The 18,298-nt window shown below is 37.0% G+C and overlaps 1 protein-coding gene across 1 annotated transcript in view; it reads left to right on the top strand.

Annotated features, from left to right (window-relative positions):
- Positions 1–18,298, top strand: part of ENTHD1 (ENTH domain containing 1) — a 99,002-nt gene that overhangs the window by 13,859 nt on the left and 66,845 nt on the right. Inside the window, exon 2 of the mRNA XM_029204125.1 lies at positions 2,463–2,705. Coding sequence (XP_029059958.1) covers positions 2,463–2,705 — 243 coding nt within the window. The remainder of the gene's footprint in view (positions 1–2,462; positions 2,706–18,298) is intronic.

Below are 18,298 nucleotides of genomic sequence, written 5' to 3'. Positions count from 1 at the left end.
TGAAACGTATTGGTAAGAAGTAAGTAGCCATCTTATTGCTATTGTTATTTCATATCTCATCTCTGTTATTTATCTCAGGCAGGTTTATTGGGCTCTTAGATTTTTTTCACTTTCAACTTTGACACTTTAAAACATCCAGGTTCCTGCTCTCCAGCATCTCGAGGGTGGTGGGAGGTAGCTAGGGCAGCGGGCAGCTTTGAATGGGAAGTTCACTTCTGGGTGATTTCTTCTCTGTTTTCTGTAAACTCCTGTGGCCCCACCGTCCTGATGCTGCAGGGAGGAGCCCTCCATCATTGACTGGCATTCTGCTTGACATACCTGCTCATCCCTTGAACTACTGCAGCTGTCCTCAAATTCCACCAATCCATGCAGACTCCAAGTAGAATATTCCACATCTGTCCCATAATTTCTAGTTGTAACCTTTTCTAATTAGGAGTGTTGTAAGAAATTATTTCAGGCCAAGCAGCTTTCTCAGGCAGCTAAGTTATAAATTGTCAATTAGTATTTTTCATCTATCTGGCTCCATTTGTATTATGTCAAGGAGAAAACTGAGACTTTTTTGGTCATTTGCTCCTTTATTGATTCATTCACTCAGTAAATGTTTATTGAGCATTTACTATGTGCCAATCACTCTTCTAGACACTAAAGAGTCTCTGCCTTCATGGAGCTTGTATTCTAGGCGAGAAAAGAATAAACAAGTAAACAGATAACTATATAGAACAGTATTAGGTAGTGATCAATGCCAAGTTGAAGAGTAAAACAGGGTAAGGGAATAGAGAGTGATGGGAGTGAGGCTATTTTAGAGAGGATGGACAGAAGGAAAGCTTCTCTGAGGAGGTGACATGTGAGTAGAGACCTGAATGAATCAGGGGTCTAGTCATGCCAAGAGTCCCTGGCAGAAGCAGCGGCCAGCACACAGCTCTAAGGAGGTAAAGAGTGTGGTGAGACTGCAGAATAAGGTGGCCAAGGTGGCTGGAGAAGAGGGAGTGAGGGGGAAAGTGGAAGGAGATGAGTTCATGAAGCGAAGAATGGGAAGGCAAGTCCCCCCACCAAATCAAGCTATGTTAATTATCCAGGAGAAGGTAGTATCTGGTGTGTTGTCCCCAAAGACAACAGTCACAGCAGGCTTCTATCATGCAACAGAGTGGTAACCCAAAACACGTGGGATTTTTTGGTTATTGACCGCAAGCCAATCATAGGAAATTAAGAGTGCTGAGAATGATGTGGTTTAAAGCAGTTATCAAAGAAGTTTGGAAGGAAAAAATGGCTAAGAAGTGAGATTAGATAAAATAATCTTGGAAAAGATGGCAACTTGAGCAAAGGTTTTTGACATTGTCTATATGAATCTTAATGAAATGACTGGTGCTTAGAGAACATTGGTGGCCCCTGCCGTCTAAATATACCCTGAATTTGACATTTCTCACTACTTCCACTACTGGTAAATTATAGCTGGAAATATTAACACTTTAATTCATCACACTTGGAGCCCAAAATGAGCATAGTAGTGAATCTTTAGGGACTTTCAGTTTACTTCTGGAAGACATGAGATGTTAATATGAGTTGGTCCCAAGATGTGGAGAGGTGTTTCCTTTATCATTTCTCATGGGAGATGGTTGAGAATAGTACTAGTAATACTATATATTTGAATGAGTATAATTTTATATCTGTGAATTAACCTGAACAGGTATACAGTTTGCAGATAGGAAACTCAGGCTTAGACAGACCACCTAACTGGCTCAGAGTCACTCCAATGGTTAAGGACGACAGCAGCATTATTAGAATTCTGGTCTTAGACTGTCCTCTGGCACTCTATTAATGGCATCATGTTATTTTGATAGGATGTTATGTCAGAGACAAGCCAATTGCCCTCCCTTGTCCTACCCTAATTGTATCCCTAAGTTATACACAATGTTGATTGTGTATATACACAATGTTGTGGGTACATCTGCCCATCCATCGTCCATCCATCCATCCATCCACCCATCTTTGTATTTCTCTATCTGCTTCTCTCTTCTATCTACATATATAATGGTTTATTTTCCCCTGTGCTTTACAAATTTGGATCATGCTATGCATATTACTTTAAATCTTTAGCCATATGTCATGGTCATACATCTAGGTCAGTACATCTAGATCTGATTCATTCCTCTGTATGCCTGTATTGTTTGATTTATTGAAGAGTATATATTGCTTTCAAAAGGAAAATCCAATACCATATTTAAGGTGAAAAATGTAATGTCAGTGTGTGATATGATTTCATCATATGATTATTTACTTCTTAGAGCATGAGAAAAGGAGTACAGTTATTGACAATTTAATGAAGCTTAAATTTCCCTCTACATTTGCTAGAGAATATTTTGCTTTGCTTACATTTTCATTTTTTCCTAATTTTCTTTAGAATAAAACTTAATTGTAGCCTTAATTAATATTTTCTTTTCTAACCCAATTAATGTATTTTTCAGGTCATTATATCCGGGAAAAGTCTAAGCAAGTTATAACGTTGCTGACGAATGAACAGTTGCTGCATAGAGAGAGGAGAGTAGCATGTCGGACTAGACAGCGTACCTCCTACTCTATGACATTTCCTAAAAGATTACCTGGTATGGGTAACTCACCAACAGCGTGTGCTTCTGCTCCCGCACCAGAAATCCCTGCTTCAGAGAAGAAGTGTAAGCTTCTTAAGGCGGCAAGGCTACATAATAAAAGTGCGTATAATGGGCATTGGCCTAGAGTGCAATAGGTATCATTTAAGAACAGCTAAAACATATAAAACATTAGGTTTTAATACTGAAGCATTAATACTGTATTAGTACTGCTATTACTGTATTAGACATTATACTGTAGAGAATAATGATGAAAGATACTATTCAGTAGAAAATTTTATGACTATTTTCTGAATGTGTTTATCTGGGATTCAAATAAAATGTTTTTGAGCTTTAAAGGTATGAAACTAGTGACTACCCTATTTGGCATCGTGATTCAGTTTTAAGATGTTAATCATAACTGCAGAGTGAAGAACTCTTTTCTGAGACTAGGGGTCTGGTTGTGTGTGCATTTGCACTATTTGATCCTCCAAATGAAGAAATTGACATTTTAAAAAATGTGCCTCAAAATTCTGAAAGTGCTCTAAAACTCTTCGAGGACAATACCCTGTGTTATATAACCCTTTCCTTTGCCTAAAACTTTAAATCTGGACTACTGAACCTGAAAAAGAAGGCACTTATTTATAATGTTATAATAGAAATCAGCAGGAAAATGCAGTTATCTTTTCTACTGAATTTGCTAAAACATAAAGGAAAGTCATTTTGCTCTAACTTCTCTACTACAAACCCTGTTATTAAATTGTGTGTAAAGCATGGACAGTTTGAGGAAGCAAAAACATTAATGAAATGTGACTTACGTAGCTGTCCCTTGAAAGGAACTACACTTTGTGCCGTAAGTGAGGGGCATAGTAGGAGTAACATAGAGTTAAAAGCATTTTCAAAGGCCTGCCTCCCAGCTTTATCATGTAATTCTATTAAGCAACATCTTGAAAGAGAGATATTCCAAGTGTCAGTTAAATATTGAAATTTAAAAATGTTAATAGTAATACCAACACAAACCCATCCTGCTAAAAATCATTAAAGTACTACTGTAAGTCAGGAGTTCTCAAATGTTCACTCAATTTGTACTTGTGTGGACTGGGGCAGTTGAAAGATAGTAAAAGAGGTGGGCATTGTAATTACAATAGTAGATACCAACCAAATGCTTCTGAAAGTCACGGAACCTCTTTCTTTAGGGTACCCAGTACTTTGAAATAAATCTCCAAAGAGACACATTCTGAAATTTTCTCATAGAAGCCTTAAATTCAAACTGATACTAGAAAAAAGTAACAGAGTAAAATAACCAATTATGACTCATCTAGAGTTTCTTCACCTCTTTTGCTACTGTTACCTTTCTTGTTCTTCCTTCCTCCATTTCTTTTCCTCTTCTTTTCTTTCATTATAAACATATTTATTAAATTTATAATTTGAAATTTGGATATCTAGCAGAAATTTGGAGCTATAGCAGTGAGTAAAACAAAGTCCCTTTCATCATGGAGCAAATATTCTAGTGACAGAGATGGATATTAAACACACATAAACAAAATAGATATAAAATATTATGTCAGATAGTGTCAAGTCCTATAAAGAGAAGAAAAGCAGTGACAGGACAGAGAGTGACAGGGATGCTTTATTTTAGGTCAGGTAGGGAGGGAAGGCCTTTTGGAGGAGGCAGATATTTAAACAGAGACTTGTATGAAGTGAGGGAACAATCCAGGTATATCTGGGGTGTTCCGGCAGAGGGAACAGCAGGTGCAGACGCTCTGAAACGGGAGCAAGCTTGGCTCACTTCACTGTAAGCTTAGGAAATGAGTCCCTAAATTGCTACAGAACTAGCTCAACTCCGAGCCATGGTTATGATCCATATAAGAAAATCTAGCTTATTGCTTTATAGTCACTGCTTTTAAAAAACCCAAAATGGTATTTCCCCACTTGATAACAGCTTCTTATTCACTAGGCTGAGCTCTGAATATCTTTTGACTATTTAAAAAAAAATCAATCTACTTGCAAATGAAGAAGTTTTGCTACAATTAATTTTTTTTTCATACCACAAACATGTACTGAGTACCTACTTACTATATGCCAGACACTGTTCTAGGCCTGGTAAGCAAACTGGGTGTATTTCTGCTCTCATAGAGGTTATATCTAGTGATGGGCTTTCAGTCTGTTTCAAAAACGGTGTTCAAAAAGAGTTTTGGTGAGTGAGAGCATCGTTGAAGTGCATCTGTAGTAAGATTTAAAGTGAGTAGTGAGTGTTTGGATATAAAACTGTAGTAAGTTTGTTAAAAATCTGTTACATTATTTTAAAATTTCATTTATCCATTACTGTGTATAATACACATACATAGTGGACATATAGATGTGTGTGTTTGTGTTCAAAAAAGAGAAATTAGAGTAAGTAAGCTTGGCAGTACTAACCATATCCATGTAGGCATTTGAATCTGAAACTGTATTTTAAAAGAAGAAAGAAAACTGACAGTTCGGTTGGGTGGGGGGAAAATAAGAAAATTTACTAGGTGGGCATTATTAATGGGTTAGAAGAAGTAGCAAATGAAAATTTGGAGGTGGGTAGATCAGTTAAAGTTAGGTGCACCCACAAGTGACAGTATTAGGCCACAAAATTGGTAGTGGTGTAAACATAATAGGAATTTCGCTCTTCTAAAATAATCCAGAACTAGGTATTCTAGGATTGATATGGCTCTCCATGATGTTAGGGCTCTTTCTGTCTTGTTGCTCCACCAAACTCAGCATGTAGCTTCCACTTTAGGTGGAAGGTGGCTGCTTGACTCCAGCCATCACATCTGCCTTCTAGCCAGTAGGAAAGAGGAGGGGTTGAAAATATGAATGCCCTTTCCCTTTAAGGACATTAATGGAAGTTGCCTGTGACATTTTGGCTTACATGCTACTGTTTAGCACTTAGTTACATGGATGCTCCTAGCTTTAAGAGAGGCTGAGAAATGTAGTCTTTATACGAACCAACATGGGCCCAGATGAAAGAAAATCTATTGTTAAGGAAGAAGGAGAGAATATAGGAGACAACAAATAGTCCCTACCATAGTAGGAAAGAATACAAGAAATGAATTAATCGTGGTAACGTATGGCTGTCAGATTAAAAGGCATAGAGAATATAGATTTTAATATGTAGAAAAATGTGGACAGATAGTTGAGAGTACTCAGCACAGTTTATAAAGGACGTAATGAACAGTATTTGGAAATTTCAGTTTGATATGACTTGCAACTAGGATCCATTGTAGGCCTTGGAGAATAGAAGGGATGTTTAGCTTAGTCACAGAACTTAGCTTTCTTATTACTGAAAACAGCTGTTGGTGGGAGATAATTCTTACCGCTTTGTGTAGACATGAAGGAGATACAAATTTGAGGGAAGCTTTATAAGAGACAGTTATTTCAATCCAGGCATCCAGGACCTGATCTAGGGTTATGGAAATGAGGGACAGGTAATGTTTAAAGACAGAATTTAGAAAGGAAATGGGTAGGTAGATGATGTATTGGAGAAGAAAGGGAGAAATTGAAAATGACTCTAACATTTGAGTTAGAGAAAATGGAGGCAAGTGATGGTATCATACAGGTAAATTTCCATCAGAAGGAATTTAAAGACTCCTCTAAATAATTTAGTTATAATGAAATGTAAAATTGAATGCATTGCTAGAAATCTGATGCCCTGGCTTTAGGATCCAGAGCTGAAACAGCTGTGCCTCACTTCTTTGTGGTGAATTAGCAAGGGAAAAAAAGGTACTTTAGAGAAGGTGTTAATACACACATCACTACTTCTACTTCTTTTTACCTGTTCCTGGATGTTTCCCCCATGTTAATTAATTCTGGTAGATAGCTTGGGTAGTTTTTGTTTAAATGATTTTGTTGTTCGAAGGAAGAGATGAGCTGAAGGATAATTGCAGCTTGATTGGTAAGGCAGAAAGCTATATAAAGCACAGTGGTAACTCCGCTTCTCTGAGCTGTAAGCATCAGACTTAGGTCCTTTCCTTAGAGATAATAATTATAAAAACTATCACCAGAGACATTGCTTACAACTAGACCCGCAAAGCATGATCTCTGTGGATCATCCAGTCTTCCATAAAGAGCTCTTTACTGGCATTATTCTTTGCAATGGAACTTTACCTGGATTAGAGAAGGATTACTCTGGCCTATGGTAAATGTAATAACATTCTACATCATGGAAGTATTTCCCTAAAAATGGTATATGATTCCTGTTGGACCAAAAGTTAAACTTCAAAGTAGTTGTCATACTCTTTTTAAAACTTTTTCATTGATTTTAATATCATATTAGTTGGAAAGGATACCTCACAGGGAGCAACATACACAGTAAACTCATGGGAGAGGTTCAATAATGATGTGAGATAGAAACCTGTATTTCAATTAGTCTCTTTAATATTACTGATTGGAGGACAGGGCTGACCTCTTTTCATATCCGCTTAGCTTTCCCTTATTTTGAACCCCATGATGTGGCTGATCAACAGCTTCTACTGTGGCTAGAAGTGTAGACTCTGCCATTTTCTTGTTCATTGCTGTTGCATTTTGGCATTATTTTCAATCCGGCATCATTTCACTATGTGAATCTCTAAACCACTTGTCCATTGGTGAAGATTATTTCAGCTAAAACTAGATCATATAATCCATAATGTCCTTTAATCAAGCACATGCGTATGATCCTCCATCTTAAAACAAAACCTTCTCTTGACCCCATATTCCCCTCCAGTTATTACCCCATTTCTCTGTGCCCCTTTTCATCTCAACTCTCAAAAAAACCCTGCTATGCTCAATTTCTCTTTTTCTGTTCGTTCTTGAACCCAGTCAGGCTTGAGTTCTTACCATCCTACCAAAATAACATGTGTCAAGATCACCATCTTACTGGAGAAGTATCACACAGCTGCTAATCAGTTGTCATACTTTTATAAGCAAAACACCAGTGTTGATATTACTTCCCACAGTGAACTTTGTACTTAGAGACTTGATGTAGAGTCGTACTTGGTTGCCTTATCACATACAGTCTCAATGGCAGGACTTATGGTACAAATGGTGGTTGCTACTAAAACATTTACGTTGGTGAATGTTCAAGCAGTGATTTTTTTTTAATTTAAAAACAAATGTATAAAAAAGAAAATAATAATAACTTATACCCCTACCCACCCTAAACCAACTGCTGTTAACATCTTAGAATATTTGCTTCTAGTCTGCTTATTTTTCTTCTTTTGTTTTTGTTTCAGAAAAATCCCTCTTGTAAAAAAAAGAAATACAGGCCCATTGTAAAGAATTAGTCACTTCCAATCCCATCACTGAGAAATAGCCATAATTAATATCAGATGAACATAAATTCTAGGCATCTTTCTATCCATTCATACATATAGGTATAAAGATGAATAACTAGAAAGAAATTGTTTTTATAAAAATGGAATTGTACTAGATGCTAAGTTTCACTACAAATATTTCAGGTCTACTTCTGGCAATAACACTTACTAGGAGCTCCAAGAAACTCATTTATTGCACAACAATCAAAGACTAGAAATGATACACTGAGACATTTCTGGCCTCACCAGAGGTATGGGAAGTCCCTAAGGATCTCTCCTTCTAAAATTTTTAATTAATTAATTAAATTAAGTAAATGAAATAAGAACAGGACATGTGAGCTCAGGTGAAAGTGACTTGGAGCTGGTGCCTGTGGGACACTGCAGGTGACTGCAGAGGTTGAGTTGCTTAAGGGCAGTTATTAGTAGTTAAGAAAATGAATTTTGGGCCTGCCTTTAGCATTGGGAAGGAAAGCATGGGATTACTGTGCTGAACCCAGACCCTCAAGAGGGGGCTGAATTGATTCTGGGTAGTTCTCTCTGCAAGAAGAAAACGTGTTCAATTCACAAGTTAGGTCCATAGGATTCCCACCAATTAAAGTCAGGCAATGAGCTCACAATCTGTTTCACCAAACACAGGAGAAAGTAATTAGCAAAGAACATATCTAGTCCCCCACAGACTGTAGATATTAGAAAGGTTGAATACATAATGTAGAAGAACTATGTATTTAAATATTTAAATAAATAAAGGATGTAATCACAGTGTTGATAATGGGGGAGGCTATCCATGTGTGGAGCAGGAGGTATATGGGAAATGTCTGTACCTCCCTCTCAATTTTGTTCTAAACCTAAAACTGTTCTAAAAAATAAAATCTTTAAAAAAGAAATATACAAAAGCACAACTGTCAAAACCAGACTTGCACTTTTCTAAATTAATCCAATTATTCAAATGTCAGTTATGTCTCTCACAGCCTGGGTTCTTGGGCTGAACTAAACTCTTAAGAATTAAAACTGTTTTACTTCAAAAAAAAAAGATTATTAGGAATGAATGTATGAATTTGAAAAATGGGTACTTACAGAAATGAGAAATACCATCGAAATAAAAAACCTAATTTAGTGAACTAGAGGATATATCCAATGTAAATAGAAAATGTGAAAGCAATGTTTAGACATAGAGGATACATCTACAGAGGAATGACAATTACCATGCCAGTAAAAGTAAACTCTTCTCATCCATTACAATGGAGGCCGAAGGACAGTGATACAATATATTCACAGTGCAGAGAGAAAATAACAGACTATATTTGTGTGCTCAGCAAAACTATCATTCAAGGCTGAGGGTGAAATAGTCATTCTCAGATAAGTACAAAAACTGAGAGTTTACCACCATGAGACCTATAATTAAAGAATATACTTCAAAGAGAAGGAAAATTATTCCAGAAGAATGGTTGGAGATGTAAGGGGGTGTGATTAACAAATAGTCAACATGTATATAAAATAAAATAAACACTTTCTGTGTAAAATAATAATGTCTAACTTTCGAGTTTAAAAAAAAGACAGCTAAAATAGTGGATAACCATGGGAGTGGGTCTACAGAATTATAGTATTCTAAGTTCCTTGTATATTTTGAGAAATGGGTAAGAATATTATTTGATGTTAAACATTTAAAGGTAAATGTGCATGATAAACTTTCAAGGGTAAATGCTAAAAGAAGAGAAGTAGAGTGTGTAAATCCAAAGTAGCAAGAAAAAAATGGAATGAAAAATATTTTTTAATTTTATAAAGGGTAAGAAGCGTAGATAAAGTGGAGCAAATGGAAATAAAAAAGTAAAATGGTAGAAATTAGTCCAAATATATTAATAATCACAATAAATATCAGTGGGTTAAATTCATCTGTTAAAAGGCAGAGATTATCAAATTGGGGGAAAATAAATCCAGATATATATATATGCTGCAAGCATAAGTTCACATAAAGGTTGAAAGCAAATGGGTGGAAAAAGATAAACCAGGCATTATACTAAGGAAGCTAGTATAGCTACATTAATATCAGACAAAGTAGAATTTAAAGCCAAGAGCATTATTAACGAGAATGATAAAAGGTTTAATTCCCCAGGAAGACATAACCTTTCTAAATGTGAATATAACCAATAAAATAACTTCAAAGTATATAAAGCAAAAATTGGTAGAACTACAGGAAGAAATGGAAACATCTACCATTATAGTAGATGATTTCAAAATCTCTCAATTTTTGATAGGTCAAGTAAATAAAACATTTTTTAAAGTATGGATTTTATAATTGATTATATGTTATAAAGAAAGTCTTAACATTTCAAAGAATCTGTATCACGCAGAGCACTTTTTCTAGCAAAAATGCAATTTAGTTTGAGTATTAAAAACGTAAATAAAAAATTTCCATACGTTTGAATGTGGAGGTATTCTATTTAGAATCAGGTAGAAGAAAAAGTTCCCATTCTCCTTCTGTTCAGTTTTATACTGGAGGTTCTAGCCACGACAATAAAACAAGTAAGTGAAATTTAAAACGTAAGTATTGAAATGGAAGAAATAAATTTATTTGCAGATGAAAAGATTTTCATACAGAAAACTTGAAAAGATCTACAGACATATTAGAAATAATAAGAGAGTTTTAGCAAAATGGCTGGCTGTAAGGTCAAAATAAATTGTTTATTGAAATAATCAAAAATATTAAGTATCAGTTGTCTCCAAATTGCATAAATTTAGTGGAGGGTTTCTCAAGCTTGGTACTATTGACATTTTAAGTCAGATAATTCTTTGATGTGGGGACTGTCCTGTGCAGTGTAGGATGTTCAGCATTATCTCTGGCCTCTACCCACTAGATGCTATTAGCACACATCCCTTCCTTTTGTGAGAACCAGAAGTGTCTGCAGACATTGTCAAATGTCCCCTGGGGGCCAAAATTGCCCCCAGTTGAGAATCACTGATTCAGTGCATTTACAATCAAAGTCCCAAAGGATTCAAAAATTGAATTTGATCAGCTGATTCCAAAAATTTATCTGAAAGGATCAGAAGCTCAAGCATATCCAAAATGTTCCTGAAGAAGAATAAGGTGGAGAGCTTGCCTTTCTAGATAACAAGAATAAAGCAACAGTAATCATGGTAGTGTGGTATTGATGCAGGGATGGGTGCATGGCCAATGGAACAAACTATAGAGCCCTGAAAACAGACCCAGGTTAACTATGTTATCTTAGTGTATGACAGAGGTGGCGTTTCACATTGGTGGGGAAAGGATGAACTGCTTAATAAATAATACCAGGGAAATTATTTATCCATATTGAAAAAAATGAAATTAGGTCTCTACCTCATATCATGCACAAGAACAAATCCTGGAGGAATTAAGAACTTAAAAGTGAAAAAATAAAACTTCAAAATGTTAGAAGAAAATATAGGAGAATATCTTTTTCACATTGGGATAGGGAAGAATTTCTTAAACATAACCAAAAATGATCAAAATATTTTAAAAAAAGTATTTATAACTTTGACTATTGTGGTAGGCAGAATTCTGTGAATAAACCCCAATGACCCTCACCTTTATTTAATGCCTTCCCCTTTGAATGTGAGCATAACCTGTGAAGTATGATGAATTATCACTCCCATGATTATGTTACATTATATGTCAAAAAGGGAGTATCCAGGTGGACTTAATGTAACCACATGAACCCTTTAAAGGCAGAGTTTTCTCGAGCTGGTGTTAGAAGAAGTCAGAGAGATTCCAAGAGTGAGAAGGATTTGATGCACCCTTACTGGCTTGAAGATGTAGTGATGAGGAAGGTAAATGGTTTCTAGAAGCTGAGAGTGATCCCTGGTTGCCACCCAGCAAGGAAATGGGAACCTCAGTCCTACAACCGTGAGAAACTGAATTCTGCCGACCACCTGAATGCTCCTGGAAGTGTTTTCTTCCCCTCAGTCTCCAGATGAAAGTCCAGCTTGGCTGACACATTGATTTTGGCCTTGTGAGACTCAAAGCAGAGAACCCAGTCAAGCCTGCCTGGGCTTCTGACCTACAGAACTGTGACATAATAAATAGGTGTTGTTTTGAGCCACTAAGTTTGTGGTAATTTTTGGCAGCAATAGAAAACTAATAAAACTATATTAAATTTAAGAATTTTCTCCTCATCAAAAAACACCATATAAAAAAGTGAAAAAGATAGTCACAAACTAGGAGAAAATTTTGTGACGCGTATAACTGACAAGGATTAGTTTCCAGAATATATAAAGAATTCCTATAAAACAAGAAGAACAGGGCTTCCCTAGTGGTGCAGTGGTTGAGAGTCCGCCTGCCGATGCAGGGGATGCGGGTTCGTGCCCCAGTCTGGGAAGATCCCACATGCCGCGGAGCGGCTGGGCCCGTGAGCCATGGCCGCTGAGCCTGTGCGTCCGGAGCCTGTGCTCCGCAACGGGGGAGGCCACAACAGTGAGAGGCCCGCGTACTGCAAAAAAAAAAAAACAAAAAACAAGAAGAACAGCCCATTTGAAAAATAGGAAGGAGATATGGAAAGCATTTCCTAAAAGAGAGGAGGAAATATGTAAGGCCAGGAAACATTTTTTTAATGCTTAACGCTGTGATGTTATATAGTAGCAACAAACAATTATAAAATGAAATATATGAAAACACAATTTACAATAATTTCAAAAACCATCTAATGCCATATTGTGAGGAATTTCCTTCTGTTCCTTGTGCTACATTTTCTTCTACATTTGGAATCTTTTTTTTTTTTTTTTTGCATACCATCTCTCGCTCTCTTCCTCCTCGTCTCTTTTCTTTTTTTCTACTGGAATATATTTGTTTAGTTGCCAGGTCATTTCTTTACATCTGCTGATGCTTAGGCAGCTCTGACTAGGCACCTCTTTTCAGTCATAAGGAAGGAAAATAGCATTGTCCATTCAGTTCCCTTTTTTTTTCCAGATATGAGAATATTGATGAGAAATCTCAGAATCTTGTCAACTCATCGGTATCACCTTTGGGAGAGAGGGGATGTCCTAGATTTTGTTTCTTTCCTTGGCCACCAGTTATTTATTTTTTTCTTTTAAAATTACCTTTAGGTACATCTGTTTCCATGTCAGATTGCTACTGTAAATTTTTTGGATTAGCTTTTTTTTTTCTTTTTTCATCTTTTTTGGAGTATAATCACTTTACAATGTTGTGTTAGTTTCTGCTGTACAACAAAGTGAATCAGTTATATGTATACATATATCCCAATATCCCCTCCCTCCCACCCTCCCTATCCCACTGAGGGTAGTTGTGCACGTAGGCTCTTAAAAAAGAGGGCAAAATCCCTTGATAAAGCAGTTTTGATGGTTTCTAATATATTTTTTTAATAGATCTTTATTGGAGTATAATTGCTTCACAATACTGTGTTAGTTGCTGTTGCACAAGAAAGCACATCAGCCATATGCATACACATGTCCCTATGTCCCCTCCCTCATGAGCCTCCCTCTCATCCTCCCTATCCCACCCCTCTAGGTCATCACAAAGCACCCAGCTGATCTCCCTGTGCTATGCAGCTGATTCCCCCAACTCCATTTTTCTTTCTCAGCATTGCTTTGGCTATTCAGAGTCTTTTGTGTTTCCATACAAATTGTAAAATTTTTTGTTCTAATTCTGTGAAGAATGCCGTTGGTAGCTTGATAGGGATTGCATTGAATCTGTAAATTGCTTTGGGTAGTATATTCATTTTCACAATATTGATTCTTCCAGCCCAAGAACATGATATATTTCTCCATCTGTTTATGTCATTTTTGATTTCTTTCATCAGTGTTTTATAGTTTTCTGAGTACACGTCTTTTGCCTCCTTAGGCAGGTTTATTCCTAGGTATTTTATTCTTTTTGTTGCAGTGGTAAATGGGAGTGTTTCCTTAATTTCTCTTTCTGATTTTTCGTTGTTGGTGTATAGGAATGCCAGAGATTTCTGTGCATTAATTTTGTATCCTGCCACCTTACCAAATTCATTGATTAGTTCTAGTAGTTTTCTGGTGGCATCTTTAGGATTTTCTATATATAGTGTCATGTCATTGGCAAACAGTGACAATTTTACTTCTTTTCCAATTGGTATTCCTTTTATTTCTTTTTCTTCTCTGATTGCTGTGGCTAGGACTCCAAACTGTGTTGAATAAGAGTGGCAAGAGTGGACATCCTTGTATTGTTTCTGATCTTAATGGAAATGCTTTCAGTTTTTCACCATTGAGTATGATGCTTGCTGTGGGTTTGTCATATATGGCCTGTATTATGTTGAGGTCGGTTCCCTCTATGCCCATTTTCTGGAGAGTTTTTATCATAAATGGGTGTTGAATTTTGTCAAAAGCTTTTTCTGCATCTATTGAGGTGATCATATGGTTTTTATTCCTTAATATGTTAATGTGGTGTATCACATTGATTAATTTGCATATATTGAAGAATCCTTGCACCCCTGGGATAAATCCCAGTTGATCATGGTGTATGAACCTTTTAATGTGCTGTTGGATTCTGTTTGCTAGTATTTTGTTCAGGATTTTTGCATCTATGTTCATCAGTAATATTGGCCTATAGTTTTCTTTTTTTGTGATATCTTTTTCTGGTTTTGGTATCAGGGTGATGGTGGCTTCGTAGAATGAATTTGGGAGTGTTTCTCCCTCTGCAATTTTATGGAAGAGTTTGAGAAGGATCAGTGTTAGCTCTTCTCTAAATGTTTGATAGAATTTGCCTGTGAAGCCATCTGGTCTGGGACTTTAGTTTGTTGGAAGATTTTTAATTACGGTTTCAATTTCATTACTTGTGATAGGTCTGTTTATATTTTCTAATTCTCCCTGGTTCAGTCTTGGAAAATTGTACCTTTCCAATAATTTGTCCATTTCTTCGTGGTTGTCCGTTTTATTGGCATATAGTTGTTTGTAGTAGTCTGTTATAATCCTTTGTATTTCTGCAGTGTCAGTTGTGGTTTCTCCTTTTTCATTTCTAATTTTATTGATTTGAGTCCTCTCTGTCTTTTTCTTGATGAGTCTGGCAAATGGTTTATCAATTTTGTTTATCTTCTCAAAGAACCAGCTTTTAGTTTTATTGATCTTTGCTACTGTTTTCTTCATTTCTATTTCATTTATTTCTGCTCTGATCTTTAAGATTTCTTTCCTTCTACTGACTTAGGGTTTTCTTTGTTCTTCTTTCTCTAGTTGCTTTAAGTGTAGGGTTAGATTGTTTATTTGAGATTTTTCTTGTTTCTTGAGGTGAGATTGAATTGCTATAAACTCCCCTCTTAGAACTGCTTTTGCTGCACCCCATAGGTTTTGGGCCGTCGTGTTTTCATTGTCATGTGTTTCTAGGTATTTTTAAATTTCTTCTTTGATTTCTTCAGTGATCTCTTGGTTATTTAGTAGCACACTGTTTAGCCTCCATGTATTTGTGTTTTTTACAGTTTTTTTCCTGTAACCAATTTCCAATCTCATAGCTGTGGTCAGAAAAGATGCTTGATATGATTTCAATTTTCTTAAATTTTCTGAGGCTTGATTCGTGACCCAAGATGTGATCTATCCTGGGGAATGTTCTGTGTGCACTTGAGAAGAAAGTGTATTCTGCCAGTTTTGGGTGGAATGTTCTGTAAATATCAATTAAATCTATCTGGTCTATTGTGTCATTTAAAGCTTGTGTTTCCTTATTTATTTTCTGTTTGGATGACCTGTCCATTGGTGTAAGTGGGGTGTTAAAGTCCCCTACTATTATTGTATTACTGTCAATTTCTCCTTTCATGGTTGCTAGCATTTGCCTTATGTATTGAGGTGCTCCTATATTGGTACATAAACATTTATAATCGTTATATCTTCTTCTTGGATTGATCATTTGATCATTATGTAGTGTCCCTCCTTAACTTTTGTAACATTCTTTATTTTAAAGTCTATTTTATCTGATACGAGTATTGCTACTCCAGCTTTCTTTTGATTTCCATTTGCATGCAATATCTTTTTCCATCCCTTCACTTTCAGTCTGTATGTGTCCCTAGGTCTGAAGTGGGTGTCTTGTAGACAGCATATATATGGGTCTTGTTTTTGTATCCATTCAGTCAGTCTGTGTCTTTTGGTAGAGGCATTTAATCCGTTTACATTCAAGTTTATTATCCATATGTATGTTCCTATTACCATTTTCTTAATTGTTTTGGGTTTGTTTTTGTGGGTCTTTTTCTCTTGTGTTTCCTGCCTAGAGAATTTTCTTTAACATTTGTTGTAAAGCTGGTTTGGTGGTGCTGAATTCTCTTAACTTCTGCTTGTCTCAAAAGCTTTTGACTTCTCCATCGTATCTGAATGAGATCCTTGCTAGGTAGAGTAATCTTGGTTGTAAGTTTTTCTCTTTCATCACTTTAAGTATATCCTGCCACTCCCTTCTGGCCTGCAGAGTTTCCACTGAAAAATCAGCTGATAACCTTATGGGAACTACTTTATATGTTATTTTTGGTTTTTCCCTTGATGCTTTTAATATTTTTTCTTTGAATTTAACTTTTGTTAGTTTGATTAACATGTGTCTTGGTGTGTTTTTTCTAGGGTTTATCCTGTATGGGACTCTCTGTGCTTCCTGGACTTGGGTGACTATTTCCTTTCCCATGTTAGGGAAGTTTTTGACTGTGATCTCTTCAAATATTTTCTCAGACCCTTTCTTTTCCTCTTCTTCTTCTGGGACCCCTATAATTCGAATGTTGATGCATTTAGTGTTGTCTCAGAGGTCTCTGAGATTGTCTTCAATTCTCTTCATTCTTTTTTCTTTATTCTGCTCCTTGGCAGTTATTTCCATCATTTTATCTTCCAGCTCACTTATTTGTTCTTCTGGCTCCGTTATTCTATTATTGATTCCTTCTAGTGTATTTTTCATTTCAGTTATTGTGTTGTTCATCTCTGTTTGTTCTTTAGTTCTTCTAGATCTTTGTTAAACATTTCTTGTATTTTCTCAATCCGTGCCTCCATTCTATTTCCGAGATTCTGGATCATCTTTACTATCATTACTCTGAATTCTTTTTCAGGCAGATTGCCTATTTCCTCTTCATTTATTTGGTCTTATAGGTTTTTACCTTGCTCCTTCATCTGTGACATATTTTTTTGCTGTCTCTTTTTTTTTTTTTTCTTTTTTTATGAATGGGGTTGTCTTACTGGTTGTTTGGCTCGAGACTTCTAACACTGGAGTTTGTACGCTATTGGGTAGAGCTGGGTCTTGGTGCTGAGATGAGGAACTTCGTGAGACCTCACTCCAATGAATATTCCCTGGGGTCTGAGGTTCCCTGTTAGTCCAGTGGTTCAGACTCAGAGCTCCCACTGCAACAGCTTCGACCCAACCCCCAGCTCATGAACCAAGATCCTGCAAGCCATGTGGGGCGGCAAAAAAAAAAAAAAAGAACAATAACAAAGTAAAAAAATTAGACTAGGAAACTACCAGATATGTTGGAAAGAATATAAAAATAAAAATATAGATGAATCAACAACTGGAACGTACATCAGTACCACAATAGTAAAAAAGAGGAGGAGGGAAAAGAAAAAAAAGGGGGGGGGAGGCCTTGACTGTGGAGGGCGGGGCCTAAGCAAGGGCGAGATTTGCGTGGTGGCTGGGGCCTATGCTTAGGACCCACAAGGCTGGAAAAGGCCCTGAGGGGTGTGGGAGGTGGGGCTTAGGCTCAAGGAACAGAAGGGGCCGAGGCATGCCCCTCACCCCTGGTCTCAGAGGGCAGGGGACCTCACCTGGGAGCCCAGCAGGCTTCCTGGACTCGAGTGGGCAGGGCAATCACCCTCCACTTCTCTCCCGTTCCTCCTGGAGCGCCCTCCCACCTGCCTCTCCTGATCTCCCCAGCCTTAGGGGTGCCGACCCTGTCTGGCCTCCACTTCTCCTCCCCCCTGAGTCCCCCCATGTCCTGCCGGTTCACTCTGGGGTTCCTCCCGTCTCCTTGGGCGTCAGAGTTCCCCACCAGCGGCTGGCAGTCGCCCTAGTTGTGGGGAGATGCTAACTCTGCATCTTCCCACACTGCCATCTTGACTCTGCCTCTGGATTAGTTTTGACTTTTAAGAAAAACATCTCATTAAGTATTCAATATTTTGTGATGGAAACTCTGTATTGCAGCTTTACTCTGTTACCTTAACTCAGGAGTCAGCTACTGAATATTTAGACTTGCTTTTGTAGGGACTGTTCATTTCTTCTTGTCCCTGTAGCTGAGTATATAATACAGGTGTGGGTTTTCCTGTTTACCATTATTATTGAGTAAGAACTACTGGCAGTGTCTCAAATTTTGTATGCTATTGTTAGCAAAATGCTGAAATAAAATTGCCTCAACTCCCTTTTTAAGATCTCCTGAAACATACAAAACAGCAGCCATAGAGGGTTTGGAGTGCTGAGGTCCTGTGAGACTAAGGCTTTCTTGCTTC

This window comes from Monodon monoceros, unplaced genomic scaffold (genome assembly GCF_005190385.1).
Source record: "Monodon monoceros isolate NGI ecotype Baffin Bay Population unplaced genomic scaffold, NGI_Narwhal_1 Super_Scaffold_6, whole genome shotgun sequence".
In the NCBI taxonomy this organism is placed as follows: domain Eukaryota; kingdom Metazoa; phylum Chordata; class Mammalia; order Artiodactyla; family Monodontidae; genus Monodon; species Monodon monoceros.
The sequence above is the reverse complement of the archived record's forward strand: the minus strand, read 5'-3'. Positions and strand labels throughout refer to the sequence as shown.